General features: G+C 52.5%; 1 protein-coding gene across 4 annotated transcripts in view; it reads left to right on the top strand.

Annotated features, from left to right (window-relative positions):
• The window catches only part of EIPR1 (EARP complex and GARP complex interacting protein 1), a 135,712-nt gene that overhangs the window by 104,381 nt on the left and 12,495 nt on the right, over positions 1 to 18,836 (top strand). For all 4 annotated transcript variants that reach the window (XM_028099498.2, XM_028099497.2, XM_028099499.2 and 1 more), the window contains one exon: positions 12,276 to 12,375. In XM_028099498.2, coding sequence (XP_027955299.2) covers positions 12,276 to 12,375 — 100 coding nt within the window. The remainder of the gene's footprint in view (positions 1 to 12,275; positions 12,376 to 18,836) is intronic.

Below are 18,836 nucleotides of genomic sequence, written 5' to 3'. Positions count from 1 at the left end.
CGATAAGAAGAGGAAACACCCAAACTACTATTTGGAATTTGGGTAGACAGTTTTATTTCAAAATGTACTTTTATTTATTTATTTATTTATTTGAAGAGTTTATTTGTTTGAGATAGAGAACAAGAGAGAAAAAGGGCATAAGAGGTGGGGAGAGGCAGAGGGAGAAGCAGACGCCCAGCGGAGCAGGGAGCCCGATGGACGCAGGACTCCATGTCAGGACCCTGGGATCATGACCTGAGCCGAAGGCAGACGCTTAACTGACTGAGCCACCCAGGCGCCCCAAACGCACTTTTATTTAAAAGTTAACTTTGAACTTCCTGGGAAGACCCAGGGCACAGGGGGTTTGGATTTGCTGTTGCTTGAGCACCAGTTGGGGGGCAGCATCCCCGTGCTGTTCGGCTTGCGCTCCTCTCCCAGTCCTGGGAGGAGATGTGTGGTGGGGGCACTGGCCCCTGTGGGCTAGCGTTGGGTGGCCTTGGAGGGATGGACCTGTGAACTCTGGGGTGAGTTAAGTAGGCCTTTGGGGCTGGCAAGAATCCATTACGCAGAGGGTGCTCAGAGCCCCAGCTGTGCCCCGTGGCTCTCTTTGGGGCAGAAGGAGGGGACAGTGGTGATCTAGCACAGAGCCGTACTCAGGGAGGGCCAGGCGGTGTGTCCACCCACATCCACCCCAAGGTGGAGCGTGCGGACCTTGAGCATTTCCGCTGGGGGAGGCTTCTCAGCAGTGCAGAGCTAGGGGATTAGTGCTTGTGTTTTCCAGCGTCTACGCTCAGTAATGGGCCCCTTTCCATTTCTGGGCCCTCAGCATCGGAGTGCTTGTTTCTGTCGAGCCGGGCACATACAGCTCGGAGCACTGACTTCGGCTGTTAACAAGCCTCCACAAGAAAGAGGAGCATCTGAGAAGAAAAATACCCTCTCCCTCATGCCCAGCCTGTTCTTGCCTTTCACTCTGGGTCTGACTGAAACCGTATTATTTAGCTGATGAACCTGAAGTCTCTTCAGGTGAGGGATGTCAGAATAAGCAGTCTCTTCCTACCCACGTCACCCCATGCCAGAGGCACGGGCTTGCCCACCAGGGTGCCAGGCTGTGCACGGATGCAACTCTGCCCCCGGAAGTCCCCATGTACACGGCCACCAAGAGCCCATATGGCCACAGAGCTGGGCGAAGTGTGCTTCTTGACTTGGTGGTCTGACTCCAGAACTCTCCTTTCCCTGATCTCTGCAGCACCCGTGAAAAGTGGTTTCCAACAGGAAGAAATTAGCCGGATTGCCAAATCTCTGTTTGAAAAGAGATGCATAAGCTGGGGAACTCATGTACTGTATCGTTTTAAAGCGTTTTTCAAAATTTTACTCGTAACCAATGACTTAATAGACAAGTTTCCTTCTTAAGGTTTATCCTTTTCCATAAGGTAATGAACCTGATGAGTTGTCTAATGCAGTGGGAACTGAGAGTCTTTACATGGCCGTTCCTTGTGGATTAAAGTCTGTCTTCCAGCCATGTGGGGTTGCTTCCTTGTATATACCACGTCCTGGGGGGCCAGCCTTTCATGGCACCCCGCTTCCCACCCCCAGCGGCCACAGAGAATAGGTGAGGCATGGAAACGCTGTGGATTTAAATTAATAAATTTATGTTGAGGTTGTTTTAAGAATTTCTAGTGTCCTTTGAGCTGTCCTCACCCCAGGTACCAGAATCCAGAGTGTGAATCATTCATTTGGAGTCACTAATCTGAAGAAGAGAGGCATGTATTTTGTTTGATCAGCATGAAACCTGCCAAATTAGAACCATCATTCCTGCCATTATGGTCCTTGTTAACTGCCTCACAGAAGTTTAGATTTTTTATTTGGGTTTATTTACAGAAACAGCCCTTTTCTTGTGTTTTCCTCTCAGTGATTATGAAGGGATATTGCACACTTATATTAGGTATATGCTACTTTGTTCTTGACTTGTTAATGTAATTTTATGTCCTCTCAAATTCACTGGCAGTGTGATAAAGCAGAAAAATGGATGATTTTATGAACAGAGAAATAAACGTCTTAGTTTGGAGTAGCAAGTATGGCAGAAATTCTACGTTATTTTCTTATGTTTATGGCCCCAGTTTCATGGTGATGATCGATGATAAAATGGAATTTCTCTTTATTGCACTTTGCGTGCTCCAGTTATCCCACGGTGTGTGTCATTAGGCACAAACGCTGATGATTTTGGGGATTGCTCCCCATACACCAACAACAGGTATTTTCTGCTACATCACCCAGGACAGATCACGAAATACGAGGGGCGGGAGCCGGCCCCCCAGCGGCTCGGCTCGGCCGCGAGCGGTGGGAGCATCTGCTTGCTGTTGTTTCATGGAAATACCTTGGACATCCTGTTCCTGGGGAGGGGTCTGAGAGCTCTGTCTGCGTGTTGGGAGTTTCGCCGCCCCGGAGAGGTGCAGCAAGACTTTGTTGTCACTGAAGCGCTTACTTGGATGGACGCTGCAGAGGACAAGAGGCAAATGCAGGAGGGCCGCGGGTGGAGGAGCTTGGGGGAGCGGTAGTGAAGGGGGCACCAGCAGCAAGCCCGTGTGGCCCTCGGCGAGTCGGGGCATCTCGTCACCCCCTTCATGGCCAAGAAAGTGAACTTAGGTTTTCTGTTTTTACTTGCAGATCATCTAGTCCTGTTTCCTGTCTGATGGTTATTTTTCTTACAGTTCTTCATAGTGAGCCGGCCCCCACTCACCTGTGATGGCAGGATCGGAAGGCGCATGTGCTGAGCAGGGCATGATGCCGGTCCCCGCTCCTGTTTGCAGGCCATGTCTCCCAGCTCTGTGGCGGGAAGTGAGGCTGCATGGCGGCACTGGGAAGCGGGAAGGTGTCCCCCTCTGGGAAGTGGTGCTGGTGCGATCACTGTCCTTTCCTCTCCGAGCACCTGTACGCTCTCCTCCGGTGGCGCCCGTGCCCTCACACCTCCCGCGTGCCGGCCCACGCCTCCCAGCACAGTTGGCGGCTTTGTCCTCCATCTAGCCCTCTTCCTAGCGAGTTTCTGGTTCATAGAAGTTTTCCAAAGTTCCTATTCTTTCCTTCCCTGGTCTGCTTTGGGAATCTCTGGGTCATCAAACACCTATGGTGAGATTAACTTTGCAGCACGTGAAAGGCAGATTTGTCCCCTTTCTTTTTCACGTCATGTGTTTCAGAGATTACAAATTTAAATCCTCTCAGAAGTAAATGGCAAATGTCAAAGGCATACCTCAATGCATGTCCTGTAGATATTCAGAGTCAACGCTCCAGATGAGGCATTTCTTCTGTGCAGAACAAAATTCTTCAGTGTGGCTGTATCTTCCTCCTAACACTGAGGCTGCTGAGCAGAAAGGCTCTGCGCACAGGTGTAGCTTGTGTTACACTCCAAGTAAAGGCCTGAGCTCCAGCTCACCTGATGTGTGTGTGTGTGTGGGGCGTGTACGTGTGTATGTGTGGTGTGTGTGTGGGAGTATATGTGTGGGAGTGTGTGTGTGTGCAGAGTGTGTGTGTGTGGGGGTGTATGTGTGTATGTGTGCAGCATGTGTGAGAGTATATGTGGGAGTGTGTATGCAGTGTGTGTGTGGGGGGGGTGTATGTGTGTATGTGTGGGCGTGTGTGAGAGTATATGCGTGGGAGTGTGTGTGGGGTGAATGTGTGTATGTGTGCGGCGTGTGTGAGAGTATATGCGTGGGAGTGTGTGTGTGCAGAGTGTGTGTGTGGGGGGTGTATGTGTGTATGTGTGCGGCGTGTGTGAGAGTATATGCGTGGGAGTGTGTGTGGGGTGTATGTGTGTATTTGTGCGGCGTGTGTGAGAGTATATGTGTGGGAGTGTGTGTGCGCAGTGTGTGTGTGAGTGTGGGGGGTGTATGTGTATGTGTGGTGTGTGTGCATGTGTGCAGTGTGTGTGTGGTCTGAGTGTGCATTTGCGGGGTGTACGTGTGTGCGCGCGCGTGTGCAGGGTGTGTGCGCATGTATGGGATGTGTGTTCACATCTGGGGTGTGCACGTATAAGGGATGTGGGGGGTTGTGCACGTGTTTCCCGTGTGCATGTGCGCGGCATGTGTGTGCGTGTGTGAGAGAGACTGAGATCCAGAACTAGTGGAACAAGCTTTGGAACAGGTTGGCATCTCTCTCACTCACCCTCATCGTTTCCCGACCAGTTTACTTTGAATTCCTGTCCCTCCTCTGGGTTGTCCGCGGTCATTGATGGGCTTCCCCTCCCGCCGCCCCCCAGTGTGCCCCTGGGGGGCAGTGCCTGGCGCCCAGAACACAGGCTGCCCTAGGGTTGGAGGCAGGCTGAAGCAGCCAGGCCCCACATGGATATTTTCTGGGCGGCATGGGAGCCTGCGCTGTCCTCCAGGGCACACTCACCAGGGGCCAGGATGTGGAGAGAGAGTGAGGGAATGGAGATGTGGAGCAGCCTTCCCACTTTGTGTATTCACCGTAAAAACAGTACAGGACAAGAAGCCGCCTCCGTGGGGGTCTGGTCCTGGAGCTCTTGAGTCAAATTTCTGGTGATGTGACAGTAACTCTGGGAGCTCCAGAATGTTCTCGGACCCCCAAGGGGAAATGGCATGATGCTGACTTTTGGACAGAAGATCATCAGAGGAAAACCCAGGTGCCACAGAAGTGATGTGGGTGACTCAGGACCTAGGCTACTGGGTATGAAGTGGGCAGGACAGCGAAACAGGCTCGAGCTCTGTTGCCTTTCAAAATAGGCAAGGATTTCAGTTTCTAACCTCTTCTGAAGATTTTTTTCTTAAAATAAATCTTGATGGAATTCTTTTGGTGCATGTAAAGGTGGTAATTTTAATATTCCAGCCAAATTTCAAAGTAGGGTTTTATGGTGTTTCCAAGGGAGCATTTGACATTGTTGGCATTGGGGGTGGGACAGTCTTTGCTGTTGAAGGCTGTTTGCGTGTTATGGGTCATGGGGCACCCCTGTATCTCTTCCCTCCCAGTCTTTGGGAAAACCAGAAATGCCCCTCCATGCTTTCCCAAAAATCTCTGGAGAGTAGCACCATGTCCAGTTTAAGAAGCATAGATCTAACTGCATCCGATCATATCGAGGTTCATTGAACACCTACTTTGTGCAGGCTGTTCTGAATATTGGCTTGTTTGTCTTCACAAACCTATAACGTCCACACACTACTATTATCCCCACTGGACAGATGAGGAAATCAAAGCTCAAAGAGATGAAAAATTGCAGGTATCCGTACAACAGAATTTTGTGTGGCCTTTGGCAAGAATTACATTTATTTGACATGGAAAGTTACCTGGGACATGTTGCAAGTAAAGCAACACATTACACAGTAAGGTGTCAATGTGTTTGCATTTCTGTAAGTGACATCCGAGGTCATATTATCCACATCAGCCTGTGTATAGCAAAGACCTGGATGCTACACGTCCCCTATTGATAGGAGTTATTTCCACTGGGCAGCAATAAAAGAGACTTTCACTTCTGCAAAGTTTAAACATTTTTAATGAGCATAGCTGATTTTAAATTAGAATATAAAATAGTACAGCTTAAATCAGGAGTTCAGGAAGGCAGGGGTATGGCTTCATGTATTTTCTTCAGGGGAGAGAGTTTCCGTACCCAATAGGAATGTTCAATATTAAACTTGTTAGTCAGTGCGTACGCTGCTCAAGCTCAGTTAAAAGGGAGTGTGAAGCAGGTGATGGGAGGACATGTGCAGTAGCCAGGATTGCAGACTCCACTGTCATAAAAGCAAACCCAATAAAGATCAGTGATGTAGGGCCCTTTCAGGGGCGCCAGCTCTGTCCCCAGAGGCATGGGAACATGCTACAGTGCCGGATGGGCATGGAATGGGTCATCTCGGCCAGGCTGTGTATTTGGTGCACTCCTGGAAAGTTAAAAAGAAGGCCATGCACTTCAGAGGAAATTCTACTCAAGGTGCTTGAAATTAGTAAAAATTAAGACCAGTGTTAGTGGTCTGAAGCAGCATTCTCCAAATTTCAAAATGAGAAAGAGGTAATTTTACATCAGACTCCCTCCTCCCCCATACATATATATGCACCATAATGAAAGTTTCACAGAATGGTCTTTACCCTGAAAATGTGCTAGGGCATGCGTGCCACTTTACCCTGTCCCGAGCCTTCTGCCACTAGAGGATTGCAGCCCTGATTGAGGGGCTCAGGTTTGCTAGAATTCCTGAGTAAGTCGTGTAACCCTTATGGCAGCCCCCAGAGGAGGCATGTCCATCTTCCAGATGAAGATAGAGATTCTGATAGGTCAAGAGGCTCCTAGTACCGTAGCCGGTAAGGATAGAGGGCGTCTGAGGCTGGGGTCTCGACTTAGCAGGCCTGTTGCACTGACTTTGGGGGGGGGGCATTATATTAGGGAGATGCCACAATTGCTTAGTTGGAGGACTGTGTGGTAGGAGGCATTCTGGTGGAGTCTTTGTGGGCGGAATGGCCTTGGTGGGAGCTGCTGATGGATTTCGTGTTGTGTTGATGCTTCCCTGTCCTGTGCATGGCAGACTGTCTTAGTGGGTCATGTGACCATGTCCGCAGGGCCTAGATCCTTCCACCACTGTGGTTAGAAACGGGCTGGAATGACATGGATGGAACTGGAGGGTGTTATGCTGAGTGAAATTAATCAATCAGAGAAAGACATGTATCATATGACCTCACTGATATGAGGAATTCTTCATCTCAGGAAACAAACTGAGGGTTGCTGGAGTGGTGGGGGGTGGGAGGGATGGGGTGGCTGGGTGATAGACATTGGGGAGGGTATGTGCTATGGTGAGCGCTGTGAATTGTGCAAGACTGCTGAATCACAGATCTGTACTTCTGAAACAAATAATGCAAATATATGTTAAGAAAAAAAAGAAGTTAGCAGGAGGGGAAGAATGAAGGGGAGTAAATTGGAGGGGGAGACGAACCATGAGAGACGATGGACTCTGAAAAACAAACTGAGGGTTCTAGAGGGGAGGGGGCTGGGGGGATGGGTTAGCCTGGTGATGGGTATTAAAGAGGGCACGTTCTGCATGGAGCACTGGGTGTTATGCACAAACAATGAATCATGGAACATTACATCAAAAACTAATGGTGTAATGTATGGTGATTAACATAACATAATAAAATAAAAAAAACAAAAAAAAGAAATGGTCTGGTTAGACAGATAGGAGCTCAGAACCGAAATCTAAAAAATATTCTATGTAAACTCAGCATGTGACAGGTGCTTGAAATGTCACTGGTACAGCTTTGCTGATGCCAATCTTCTATTCATGGTGGTACTTGAGCTAAAACTGGATGGCCTGCCTGCCTTCCTTCCTTCCAGATTTTATTTATTTATTTGAAAGAGAGAGAGAGTGAGCAAGAGGGAGAACATGAGCAGGGGGAGGGGGAGAAGCAGACTCCCCACTGCACAGGGAGCCTGATGCGGGACTCGATCTCAGGACCCCAGGATCATGACCTGAGCAGAAGGCAGTCACTTAACCCACTGAGCCACCCAGGCGCCCCAGGATGGTGTTTCTGTGAGAACAAGACCTTGTCATGTTTCCGTAGTTTGATGCTGGGAAGCCAAATACAGGCCCAGAGATTGGACTAAACATGGGCTGTTGGTGGGCCATGTCCTCAGGTGATTTTGCAGAGTTAGTAGGGAAAGTAGGAGCCAGGGAGATAGCATTTCCAGGCAAGAGCTATAAGATTTTCATGAAGCCAAAGGCAAACTGGGTCAGATTTGTGTAAAAGCAAGAAGTCAGACATTACAAATAAAATTTAACACACTTTATTGCTTTTTTATGTGGAATTCGGGAAGGAGAGTTGTAAAAAAATTACTCCTAAGATTTTGCTCATGGGAGAGTTGTAACCCGGGGGTTAGAGAAGAATGGGGGTGCAGCGTATACTGTTTGGTACATTTGGAGATTAGGGTGGCATGGACACATGGGCAGAGATGCCCATGGGGTTTGGCATGGGGCTGTGGGGGGCAGGCTGGGCATTTCAGTTTTGGTTTGATCGGCCAGGAGCGGTGCCCCGCAGTTCACCACCGGGAGGGGGCGTGGGAGGGGCGGGGAGAGTGTGGGTCCGAGAGGGAGACCGTGGGGCTCCTCCGCTTGCTCTGCTTATTGTGTCTCCAACACGACAGAGTCAGTGAACAAGCAACACCTCTTCCTGACGAGGTCCTTCCGAGACTAAGTAGCAAACCCTCTCAAACGGGCTCCAAGATGGACCAATCTTCACTGAGTGTACTTGATAAATAGAATCTTTTTCCAATTTTACCTTTCATGCATTATAAGGTGCACTGGACACAGGCTGAGAGGAAGTGTAATTAATTCTTTGTTCCCTCTTTTCTTCCAACACCTCTTTATTAAGTGCCTCTCCTGCGAAGGTCAGAGTCTGGGCTGGGTGCTTGGCACATACCGCCAGGTAAGCCTGGGCTTGTGCAGAATTTGTTGTCTCGCCAGGAAGTGGACATGAACGCCCAGGGGCTTGCTCTGGCTTCAGGACAAAGGGCAGTCCAAGCAGCCTCCAGGGGTCAGACCAGCTCCCCGGAAGAAGTGGTGTTTCATCCGAGCCCCTCCTGCCTCCAGAAGCCGGCCTGTCTTTGTCCTAATCTGCCACCAGTTTGTTTTATTGAAGTGACTTGCTCTTTCCAGCTTGGGTCCTGGTTCTGGCAGGGGAACCTCCTGCAGCCTCGGGTCTGTGTTCAGACTCTCGTGAGTTCACCTCTGCCGAGAGACGGGGGCGGGACAGGGGCGCTGCGGAGCCACGGTGGTGTAGGGACTTGCCCTTACTCCTCGGAAGCTATAGAACCACCTGTAGCTGTGTTTCTAGAAGTTCAGCAGGCCTTTACTGGGCAGTGGGTTTCATAGAGCTCTGGCAGGAATAAGTCCGCCACGCGCCCCCAGCCCAGGTCTGGGGTTTCTGTCTGCAAGACAACATGGGCCTGCCCCCCAGCTCAGGTGGGGCGCCTCCTCTGAACCTCATTTCCCCCATGTCCTGTGTTCTTTGCTGCTGTTCTCGATCATACTCACTGTGACCTTCAGAAGTGGCAAGAGCTTTGTTCCCAAAGAAATGAAGGTTTTCTTAAACCCTCCACCTGTAAGAACCCGAGGGCAGACTGTTTCCTAACACAAGCCGTCATCCCCCTCCTGCATACTTTAAGCCTTTTTTAAACATCATTTTGAATTATTATATATTTTTCCTTTTTAGATAGGAAAAGTCACTTCTGTGGCTACTTGAAATTCATTTGGTTGTTTGCTCTGCTGAGATTGCTGACACACGTAAGCTGACTCCCACAGACAGGGACCCCTCGGCCCGTGCTGCGTGGTTGTGGAGACCACGGCTTTCCGCAGGACGTTCTCCTCGCTCTGCACGCCTCCCCTTGCAGCCCCGGGGCAGAGCCAGACCAAGGTGACCACTCTGTTTAGGCCGCAGGAGGGCTGTAAGTGCCGCGGCTGCATCTGGAGGAAGGACCTTCTCCGCGGCCTGCCACCTCGCCTCCTCACCGCATCCTGTCGGATCTGGGCTCTAGAACAAGCCTGTGACTTAGTTTCCACACGACTTTCCCCTCCCTCCCTCCCTCCTCCCCCTCCCCCTCCTTCCTCCCTCCCTCCTCCCCCTCCCCCTCCACCTCCTTCTTCCCTCCTCCCCTGCCCCCTCCCTGCCTCCCTCCACCCTCCCTTCTGTTGTGGGTATCAGTTTTTACAGCTTGCCCTGTTCCCCATATTTCTGCTTCAGACAGCCCGCTCTCGCAGGGCCCACGCGTTTGTTCTGTAGCCTTGGCCACCATCACCGACCATGCTAGAACAGTGGGCAGACGGAAGGGGAAGGGAGGTCTGAGTAAGGACTCAAGGGACACTGTGATTTAAAACATAAAATAAGCACATGAGCTTCAGTGGACGGATTTTGATTGTTCAGATGCCTTTATAGCTTTTTCTCATTTGGGGGCTGTTGGCTGTGTTCCTGGCCCTCATGTGCTAGCAGTTTGCTGAATGTACTTGGAAATGGTCTCATTTTTGTACGCGGCATCTCCGTGCTTACCTGGGTTCTTCACTCTCCCTCGGAATCATGAGCAAGCATCCATCGTGTGCTGTGTGCCTCCGACGCTGCTGCTCCCTGCGGGGAGTATGAACGAACTCTAACAAACTGGGTCTGCTGTCCAGAAGCCTTCAGCCTGGCCGGAGAAACCACAGGCAAATAGGTAGTCAGTCTTTGGCATCAAATTGGCTAATTCTTGCCCCGTGATTTGTGAGTCACCTGGGAATCTCTGGATTTCTGAAGTTTCTGTTAAAAAGTCCACGTATGTGTGTCATCCCCTTTCAGACTGTGGTCTTGCAAACCCCGGATTGGGCAGGCGTCGTCGCTGTGGTCACCCCCATGGCTGTGCAGCTTCCCCTTGTCCTGACCTCCGCGTGCGTGTGTGGTGTGTGCTGGACATGTAAGTCATGAGCGAGATCTGCTCAGGAGCCCCTTGTGGCGTCCTAAACGTACTGCTCCTAATACATGGTGCTACGGACTGCACTTTCTTGTGCCCACAAATTCATACGTTGCAACGCTGATGTCCAGTGTGTTTGTGTGAGGAGGTGGGACCTCTGGGGGGCAGTGAGGGCCTGAGGGTGGAGCTCTCACCATGGGAGCAGTGCCCTGGAAAGAGAGGCACGTGGGCTCCCTCTCCCCCGCTGCTGTGTTGAGGACACGGGGGCAGGCAGCCTTCTGCGAGCTGGGAGGCCCCTCAGCAGAACCCCGCCACGCTGGCCCCTGATCTTGGGTGTCCAGCCTCCAGCAGAGTGTGTGGAATAAATGTGTGTTGTTGAGGCAGCTCGGTCTGTGGTGATTTGTTACAGCCGCTGAGCTAAGCCGGGGAAGGTCGAGCACAGGTCAGTGCGTCGTTCTGCCCCAGGACAGGCCTGTGAGCTGCACTTCTCCCTTCCTGGTTTGCATTTCCTCTTGGCCTCACTGTCCGTTGTGTGAACTCTGCATAGTTTACCCGTGGAAACGGCCACCAGGAGAAGTTTGATCATCTTGCTGTAAAGAGCTGTCTTCAAAGTTAGGATTAGCCAGTATCTTAACAAAACAGGAGCAGCAGATTTCAGAACCGGGTTTCTTGCTCTCTCTTCCAGCTACTGGGTTTTAGATTTATGTACTGGATATTGTGCATTTTTCAGAAAAGACGCACTAAGCTCCATGTAATAGAGGAGCGGTACACCTGTGGTCATAGTGCTGTGAACCTTGTGTATGTTTGTTTAAGCTATGAAGGAGAAAGAAGCTGTGGTTTTGGAGGGTATTAATGTTGTGATTACAAGTACTACCCGCTCCAGGGCAGTCTTGGGAAGGTGGTGTGAGGGCGGGGCGCCGTCAGTCAGTGCCAGGTGCTGTCAGGAGGACCAGCAGCAGGGTCTTTGCTGATGTCTGCATTCCCTCCCAGTTACAGGACGTGAGAGGGACTCTCCTTCATCAGCGAAGACAGAAACAAACTGAAACCTGCTCTCCGTAGCCTTCCCACAGAGCTGATGAGATTTGTGGTCTGCCACTAGTTATCAGATAGGCATTGAATCAGATGCGGTGGCTTTGGCTGCAGGTCACAGGAAACTGGGCTTCGGATCGGCTGGCCCGTGACAGAGTGACCTGATGTCACAGGCAGGGCAGACGCGGACGCCCTCCCCATTGCCCTCAGGCCTTGGGCTACGAGGGATGTGGGCATTCTGCCCCAAATGGCAGTGTCCGTGCTGGGCCTCCTTGAGACCCGGCCCCCAGCAGGCCGCGTCCTGTTCGCTTGGCGCAGTTGGTCAGCTCTCCGCTCCTCAGTCCTCAGGAAGACGGGTCGGCTCGGGTGGCCACCAGAGAGCACCGCCGGCTGGGGTCTGAAACAACAGACCTATTTGTCCCGGTTCTGGGGGCTGGAGGTCGGGGCTCAGCATGGTGGCGTTCTGGCGAGAGCCCTCTTCCTGGCTTACAGACGGCTGCCTTCCCACGGTATGCTCACGTGGCGGGAGAGAAAGTGACCGTCAGAGAGGCAGTGAGGGCCAGGGAGGGAGCATGAGTGGGCCGGGCCCGTCGCAGGCCGCCCTCCCCACCCCGAGTGCCCCGACGGCCTGGCCTGCTAACCTCCCGGCCACCTGCCCTCAGCTGAGCCGGGAGGACCCGGACGTTGGGCGGGAGAGGACGCAGTGCCACACGTGTACACGCTGCCGGCGGTCGCCGTGTGCTAGGGCGGGCCTTGCTGCCCGTGAGGGACATGGGCAACAGCCTCAGCCGCAGAGACATCAGGGACTTCCGCGTCCCTACTCATATGGGGGTCCTTCTGTTCCTTGCAGTGTCACGTGGGAGCCCACGGGGGACGGGAAGAAGGTCATCTCACTGGCGGACAACCACATCCTGCTGTGGGACCTGCAGGAGAGCTCTGGCCAGGCTGTGGTGAGTGACACGCTTACAGTTTTCATTTTTTGTGTTTTTTAATTGGACCTTTTGGCTGAATTCAGAATATACTTCTTGGTTTGTATACACTTAGAATTTTGACATTAATTATGAAATACTTAACGAACAGGCAGAATCATCAGTCGGAGAATTGCATGACTGGCTCTTCAGGTGAAAGCTTCCTGGGGTTCGGGCCTATGTGCCGTGCAGACAGCACACAGAACCAAAGGTTGACAAAAGCCCACCCTTTGGCCATAATTTGTCCAAAAGAGGCTGTGGGATATCCCGATGTATATTCTCTTGTTTCAAGTATATTGTCTTTCCAATGAACAGATTTTTCAAAGTCTGGTTAAAATCACCTTTTAGGTACGAGCAGTCATAAAATAATAATTTCATGGTGCTGATGAGCTTCTTTCGAATTTCTGTGTGAGTTGTAAAAATGACAGTGGTCCGTGACCCCTCACCCCCATGGCCTATGACCCCTGGTGGCCTGTGATCCCCCCGTGACCTGTGAACCCCTGTGGCCTGTAACCCCCACCATGACCTATGACCCTCCCCCCCACGGTGGCCTGTCAGCTGACCTTCCCCTCACTCGAATGTGTGCACCTTTCTGCAGTCACAGTCCTCAGACCCTGTGCGTGTGATCGTGGGCCCGCTGGGCAGCACAGAGTACCTCTCTGCCTGAGCCGCAGCCACCCACATGTCACCCTCAGGGTTCTGTTTCTGAGGACAGCAGTGGCTGGGTCCTCACAGCTCCCACGGGGCTGCGCATCTTCACACTGTTCAGTGTTTAGCACTGACTTTCTTGGGGACCGGTTTTGCTTTCAAAACATTTGAGGTCATTGCCTCAAATACTTTGTCCTTCCAGAGTAAATATTTCACTGATTAGTATATTTCATGTTTGATTCCTTAAAATTTCCGCTTTTAAATGTGACTTTTATTTTTTTATTTTATTTTTGTTTTTTAAAAGATTTTATTTATTTATTTGAGGGAGAGGGAACACAAGCAGGGGGAGTGGGAGAGGGAGAAGCAGGCTCCCCGCTGAGCAGGGAGCCCGATGCAGGGCTCTATTGCAGGACCCTGGGATCATGACCTGAGCCGAAGGCAGACGCTTAACGACTGAGCCACCCAGGTGTCCCTAAGATGTGACTTTTATATTGTGTTGATTTCACCGCATTTGTTTACATCAAAGTAACAACCTTAGAGACAAAAATCTAGAGACTTGACAGAGCTTATGGTGTCACTGCTACCGAGGGCACCACGTGGCCACGCGTAGCAGGAGGACGGGAGCAGCATGTGTGGGACAGATTTCTGTAGTGGTGGCCCTTCTTACGTTTCTTTGTTCCTATGACGTGTCTTTAGCCCTTTTCCCTCATGGTACATTATGGTATTGATAAATCCTTTCTTGGCTAGGCAGTAGAGATGGCATAAATAGTGATTGATCATCATCAGTACGTGGCGTCGAAGTCAGACTTTTTAGAATATGAAGTGCCATGTTGAAGTTTTAAAATTCTGTGTGGTCAGAAGGGAGTCTCATAGCCTTCAGTGTGAAGTTAAGAGCTGGTCTGTCTTTGTAGTGTCTAAGTAATATTTAAGGGAAAAAAATCACTTTTAATTTTTAAAAGGACATATTTCTATATCATAGAGTAGAATGCAAATTTCACCCAGATTTTGGAGTGGAACAGGAAACTTGAGGGTAACCCGGTGCCTGGGGCTGCTCCCTGGGGGCTGTGGGTCTGGGGGGAGATGGTGCGTGCCCTCCCAGGGGCCGGCTGCGGAGTCGGAGTCTGGGTCAGCGGCAAGCCCTCTCTTGTCTCTCCCTCCCACTCGCATCTCGAGGGTGCTCCCGTGTAGCCAAAGACCAGACATGGGAAGGGCGGAGTACTTTCCTGCTGTCGTGCAGGTCACGTAGATGCTGGGGGAGCTGTGGGCCCCGGAGCGCTGGGCCGTGCCACGCCCTGCTGGCGGGAGAGGCTGGAGAGGAGGCGAGCCCTCTGTGCATGTGCCGCGTCCCACAGCCCATCCTGGAAGCAGACGGGGGCGCCTCTCCAGACCCTCGGCCATCTCAGAATGATTTTATGGTAGGGTGATTAATCTGTAACTTATTTTCTGCAGAGACCAATTTAGTTTTCTCTCCTTCGTTTTTATCTGCCGTCAGCACTTCTGTCAATACCACTTTGCGACCCTCTGCCGTGGTATTTAATACCAAAACCTTCCTATCGATTCCGGCCATCTTCACACCCAGCGCCTCTGTTTTTTTTTTTTTTTTTTTTTTATTGTTGGAGGATATTGCCTTCTGTGGTGAATCTAATCTTATGCTCACTGCATCATTACCTTTTGCAATTAAATCGGAGGTTCTTTGCCATTTATAATCATTAGCAGAGCCCAGGGGCGGTCTGCAGGGGGAGGTTGCGCGGGGTCCCGGCCCCAATGAAGGCAGAGGGGAAGCCTCCCTGTTTTGGAGTGTGCTCATCCATCTCTGGGACCTGGCAGCTCTCAGGAGCTGTGGAAATAAATAGCTTTCCAGGTGCAGAGCAAAAGGAAGCCGGTGCCTTGAGAGTTGGCTCTCCTCTTCCTCTGGCCACGTGTCAGCCTGGGGGCTTCCCGAGGATGAACCTGGGGCATCCCCTGCCTGGCAGTACAGGGCCCGAAGGCAGTGACATTCAGGAACGCCTCTCGGAACGAAGAGAATGGGCTTCAAGGACATAGTGTTCTTGCAGAAATGTTCTAATGTGAGGCTTAAAACCTACAGCAGGGACCAACTGCACTTCAGTGGGGGGAGCTAGTGGTGGCAGGAAAATCATTCGGAGCAGCTTGGTCCACGTCTGCTGTGCCTGGAAATACAAAACATGCGTTTGTTCATGGGGGCAGAGAGTGCTGGGCAGAAGCGGGGCTGCCAGCAGGACAAGCAGGCTGGGTCCCCATGTGCCCCTTCCTCCTGGGAGCCTGTCTGTCGCCTGCCACACCATGACCGCGCCTCACGCCCGGTCCACTTTTCTCCAGCTATGGCCCCGAGGGGAATGGAAGCCCGGTCCGGTGCTGGTGGGAGTGTCGCAGGGGGCTCACCCAAATCTGCCCTCTGGTGACGTGGCCCACGCAGGGACCTCGTGTCCAGCCCCCGGGGCAGCGGGCTGGGTCTCCACAGACGGGCGTGGGTGGACGTGGCTGCTCTGTGCCACGCGGAGGGCCTTCCCGCACTGTGGCCCCCTGCTCTCTGTCCCATCTTCGCAGCGGGGCCTCTTGCAGAGGAAAGGTTTTCATCTTTTTTTTTTTTTTTTTTTTAATAGACTTCATTTTTTAGAGTGGTTTTACCTGGTTCACAACAAAGTTGAAAAAAGGGAACAGGCTTCCCCGAGACTCACACGCACACAGCCTCCCCACGGTCAGCATTCCCGCCAGAGGGGACGCTTGCTGCCCTCGATGGGCCTGCCAGATGGGGGTTGTCCTCCCTTACCTCGTCTGACGTCCGGGGTCTCTGCTGCCCTGGCGGCTCTTTCCCTGTGTGAGGACAGAGGAAGTTGAACACCCGGATGCCTGGTGCATGTGGAGCACGTCCCGTGCGCATGTGGTCACTCAGCAAGTGCGGACAGCCAGCATTGAGGACATGGCAGGAGGGCCCGCGAGGTCCCCAGACACCCACAGTGTGCCTTCGCAGTTGTAACAGGGCTCATATGGTGTGTTGACAGATCTTTGTCCCCCACTGATTTTACAGCAGGCCACGTAAGAAAGACACTGATTTTAAAGCAGTCCATGTGAAGACACAGACCTCAGGGTCACAGAATTCAACTCCCTCACTTGACGGTTGAGAAAAAGTAAGGCCCAGGGAGCCAGGGGATGTCCTAGAGGTGGCATGGTTCGAGGGACAGATTCAGGACTGCACTTCTGACCCTGCCCCTCTGCCCCATGGAGGGCTTGTCGCGGCCCCGGCACACTTGCGCTGTGCCTTGCTGGCCCGAGCCTCGGTGCTTGCCTGTCTTCAGTGGCCACGGTCACATCTGGTCTGTGAGGGTGGATGTGAGCGTTGGAACAGTCAACATTTATTTGGAGCAAACTCCAAGCATCGTGAAACTGGTCCATGGAAAACAGGCTAGAACTCTGAAAGCTGGTTTTTTGGTGAGCCTCATAAAAAGGCATGGCAGAGTATTTGAGTGCTGTCTGCATCGCGGACGTCAACCACGCATTTCAGACAGCAGCTGCTGGAGTTGGTGCGTTAGGGTGGTCGTCAAAAAAGCCGCGATCTTCAAGAAAACATGGAGTGAGGAGTTTCCCAGGTTCCATATCTTAATGTTGCATAATAGCTGTACACATAGCTTCTGATTTTATAAATATCGGAGACACAACTAGGATCCTTTAGTCTTCCATCAGCTCTTGGAAAAAGGCATCAAATACAAATCAGCCTGGGCGTTGGTGTCTGGCAAGCGCTTCTTCCCTAGCTCTCAAAAGACTTTCTAGTAAGAGTGGATGATGGAATGAATAATTCGTCTGATAAACCAAGTGTGTTGAAGGGAACACAGGAGCTGCTGTGGGGAGCAGATGTGTGCTGTCATGTACGTGGGCCCAGACTCTGACTGCGGGGACACAGCCTCGGCCTTCCTGGACTTCGCCTCCCAGAGTGAGGGTCCACAGTTAGAGACGAGTCCGTTCCAGTTTGCAGGCATTGCCGTGATGGTCTGGGACAGGTGTAGGCCGGCGGCTGAGGTGAGGGGGCAGCGGTGGGCGCGAGGCGTGGCAGCGAGACGCTGAAGGCCGTGGCTCCATGGTGAGAGCCCAGGCAGCCTTCCGAGCTGCAACATCTGGTCCCGTTCCTGCCACTCACTCCCAGGTGACCTTGGGCAAGCGTCGTGGCCTGTCTAAGCCTCCGTGTCCTTGTCTGGGAAGTGGGGACCGGTTTCCACATCTATAAAGTAGGACAGTGTCACAGTGGACATCCCGTGGGGGCGGCCTGCCCCACAGTGCCTGGTGCGTGGCAAGCGGCCTGCACGTGCCAGGTGGACGGATGGCGGGCGGGCGGGCGGAGGAAGACGGGAGTGGAAGGGTGGACTGACGGAGGTGGGGAGGGCGCACGAAGAGAGGGCTGGGGACACGAGGGGTGAGGGTCAGGCCGGCGGGAGCCGGGTGCAAAGGCCAGAGGTACCGAGGAGAGAAACCGAGGTACCCAGGAGCAGTCTGTGTGCACTTCCTAATCAAATCATCCCTCAGAGCCAGCAGGTAGGGGTCACGCTCGACACAGGAAGACACGTGTCATCACGACAGCGCTTCCAGGTTTTTAAGCCTGTGTTATTCTTCATGAAAGATGTCTCCCTCGCTAATCAACTGTGATTATATCTCTCCCTCCAACGGATCCCCAGCGTCTAATTGGCATATGACAGAACTATCTGCTATATTCTCGTCCATCTTGGTGAGAAAATTTGAGTCTGCACTCACGACCTTTCCTGTTTCGCACGTGGAGCCGAGGTCAAGCCCGCAGCTATGGGTGCGGGATACACCTTTTCCTCTGCAAAGAGAGCTTAGGTTTTGGTGCAGCAAAGGGGGAAAAGCCCTTTTAGTTCTGTTCTTCCTACAAATAGAGTCTGTTTGAAATAAGCTAAAAATAAGTTTAAAACAACCTCAAATCCCCTCCCCAGTGCTGGTACCTAATGCCCGGTGTGCATTTTCTGAAGACAGGAAGGCTCTGGCTTCCAGGAGGCCAGCTCTAGGAGGCTGGGGAACAGAGTCCCTGGTGGGGTGTGGGAGCTGCTAGGCCTGCCGGGGTCTGCAGCTATGCTCAGGAGCCGGGGACATCCACTCCTGTGACCTGGGACAGCTTGGGATGGGGGGGCGGTGGCAGGACCCACCCCTGCCTTCTGCAGGCCCCTGTCCACACACACCTCGGCAGGTGCCTTCTGCAGGCCCCTGTCCACACACACCTCGGCAGGTGCCTTCTGCAGGCCCCTGTCCACACACACCTCGGCAGGTGCCTTCTGCAGGCCCCTGTCCACACACACCTCGGCGGGTGCCTTCTGCAGGCCCCTGTCCACACACACCTCGGCGGGTGCCTTCTGCAGGCCCCTGTCCACACACACCTCGGCAGGTGCCTTCTGCAGGCCCCTGTCCACACACCTCGGCAGGTGTGTGCTGGCCATCCCCATTCCCCATCAGTTTGTTCTTCCTCCCCTTTTCCTTCCACCCCCGAGGGCAGCAGCGGGCCGGGGCTCTCCTGCTGAGTCTGCTCCCACACTGCTCCGTCATTTCTGATGCCTCGCTCTGTGCCCCAGGAGACAGCAGCAGCCTGTGCCTTCCATCCACCCCTAAAGACAGGCCAGAGCTCTGGGTGTTGTTTGTGGTCTTCAGGGTAGCACTTAATTTTCATGGCCCTGTGGGGTGGGCTCTTGAATAGCTCCATCTCCTGGGTGAGTTATAGGAGAGAAGCCAGGCTCAAACGGGCTAGGTCACGTGTCCGGTCACTTGGCAGCAGAGCTGGG

Source organism: Eumetopias jubatus, unplaced genomic scaffold, assembly GCF_037043125.1.
Source record: "Eumetopias jubatus isolate StellerSeaLion01/CBP00866 unplaced genomic scaffold, mEumJub1_p1.0 scaffold_9, whole genome shotgun sequence".
NCBI lineage: Eukaryota > Metazoa > Chordata > Mammalia > Carnivora > Otariidae > Eumetopias > Eumetopias jubatus.
The sequence above is the reverse complement of the archived record's forward strand: the minus strand, read 5'-3'. Positions and strand labels throughout refer to the sequence as shown.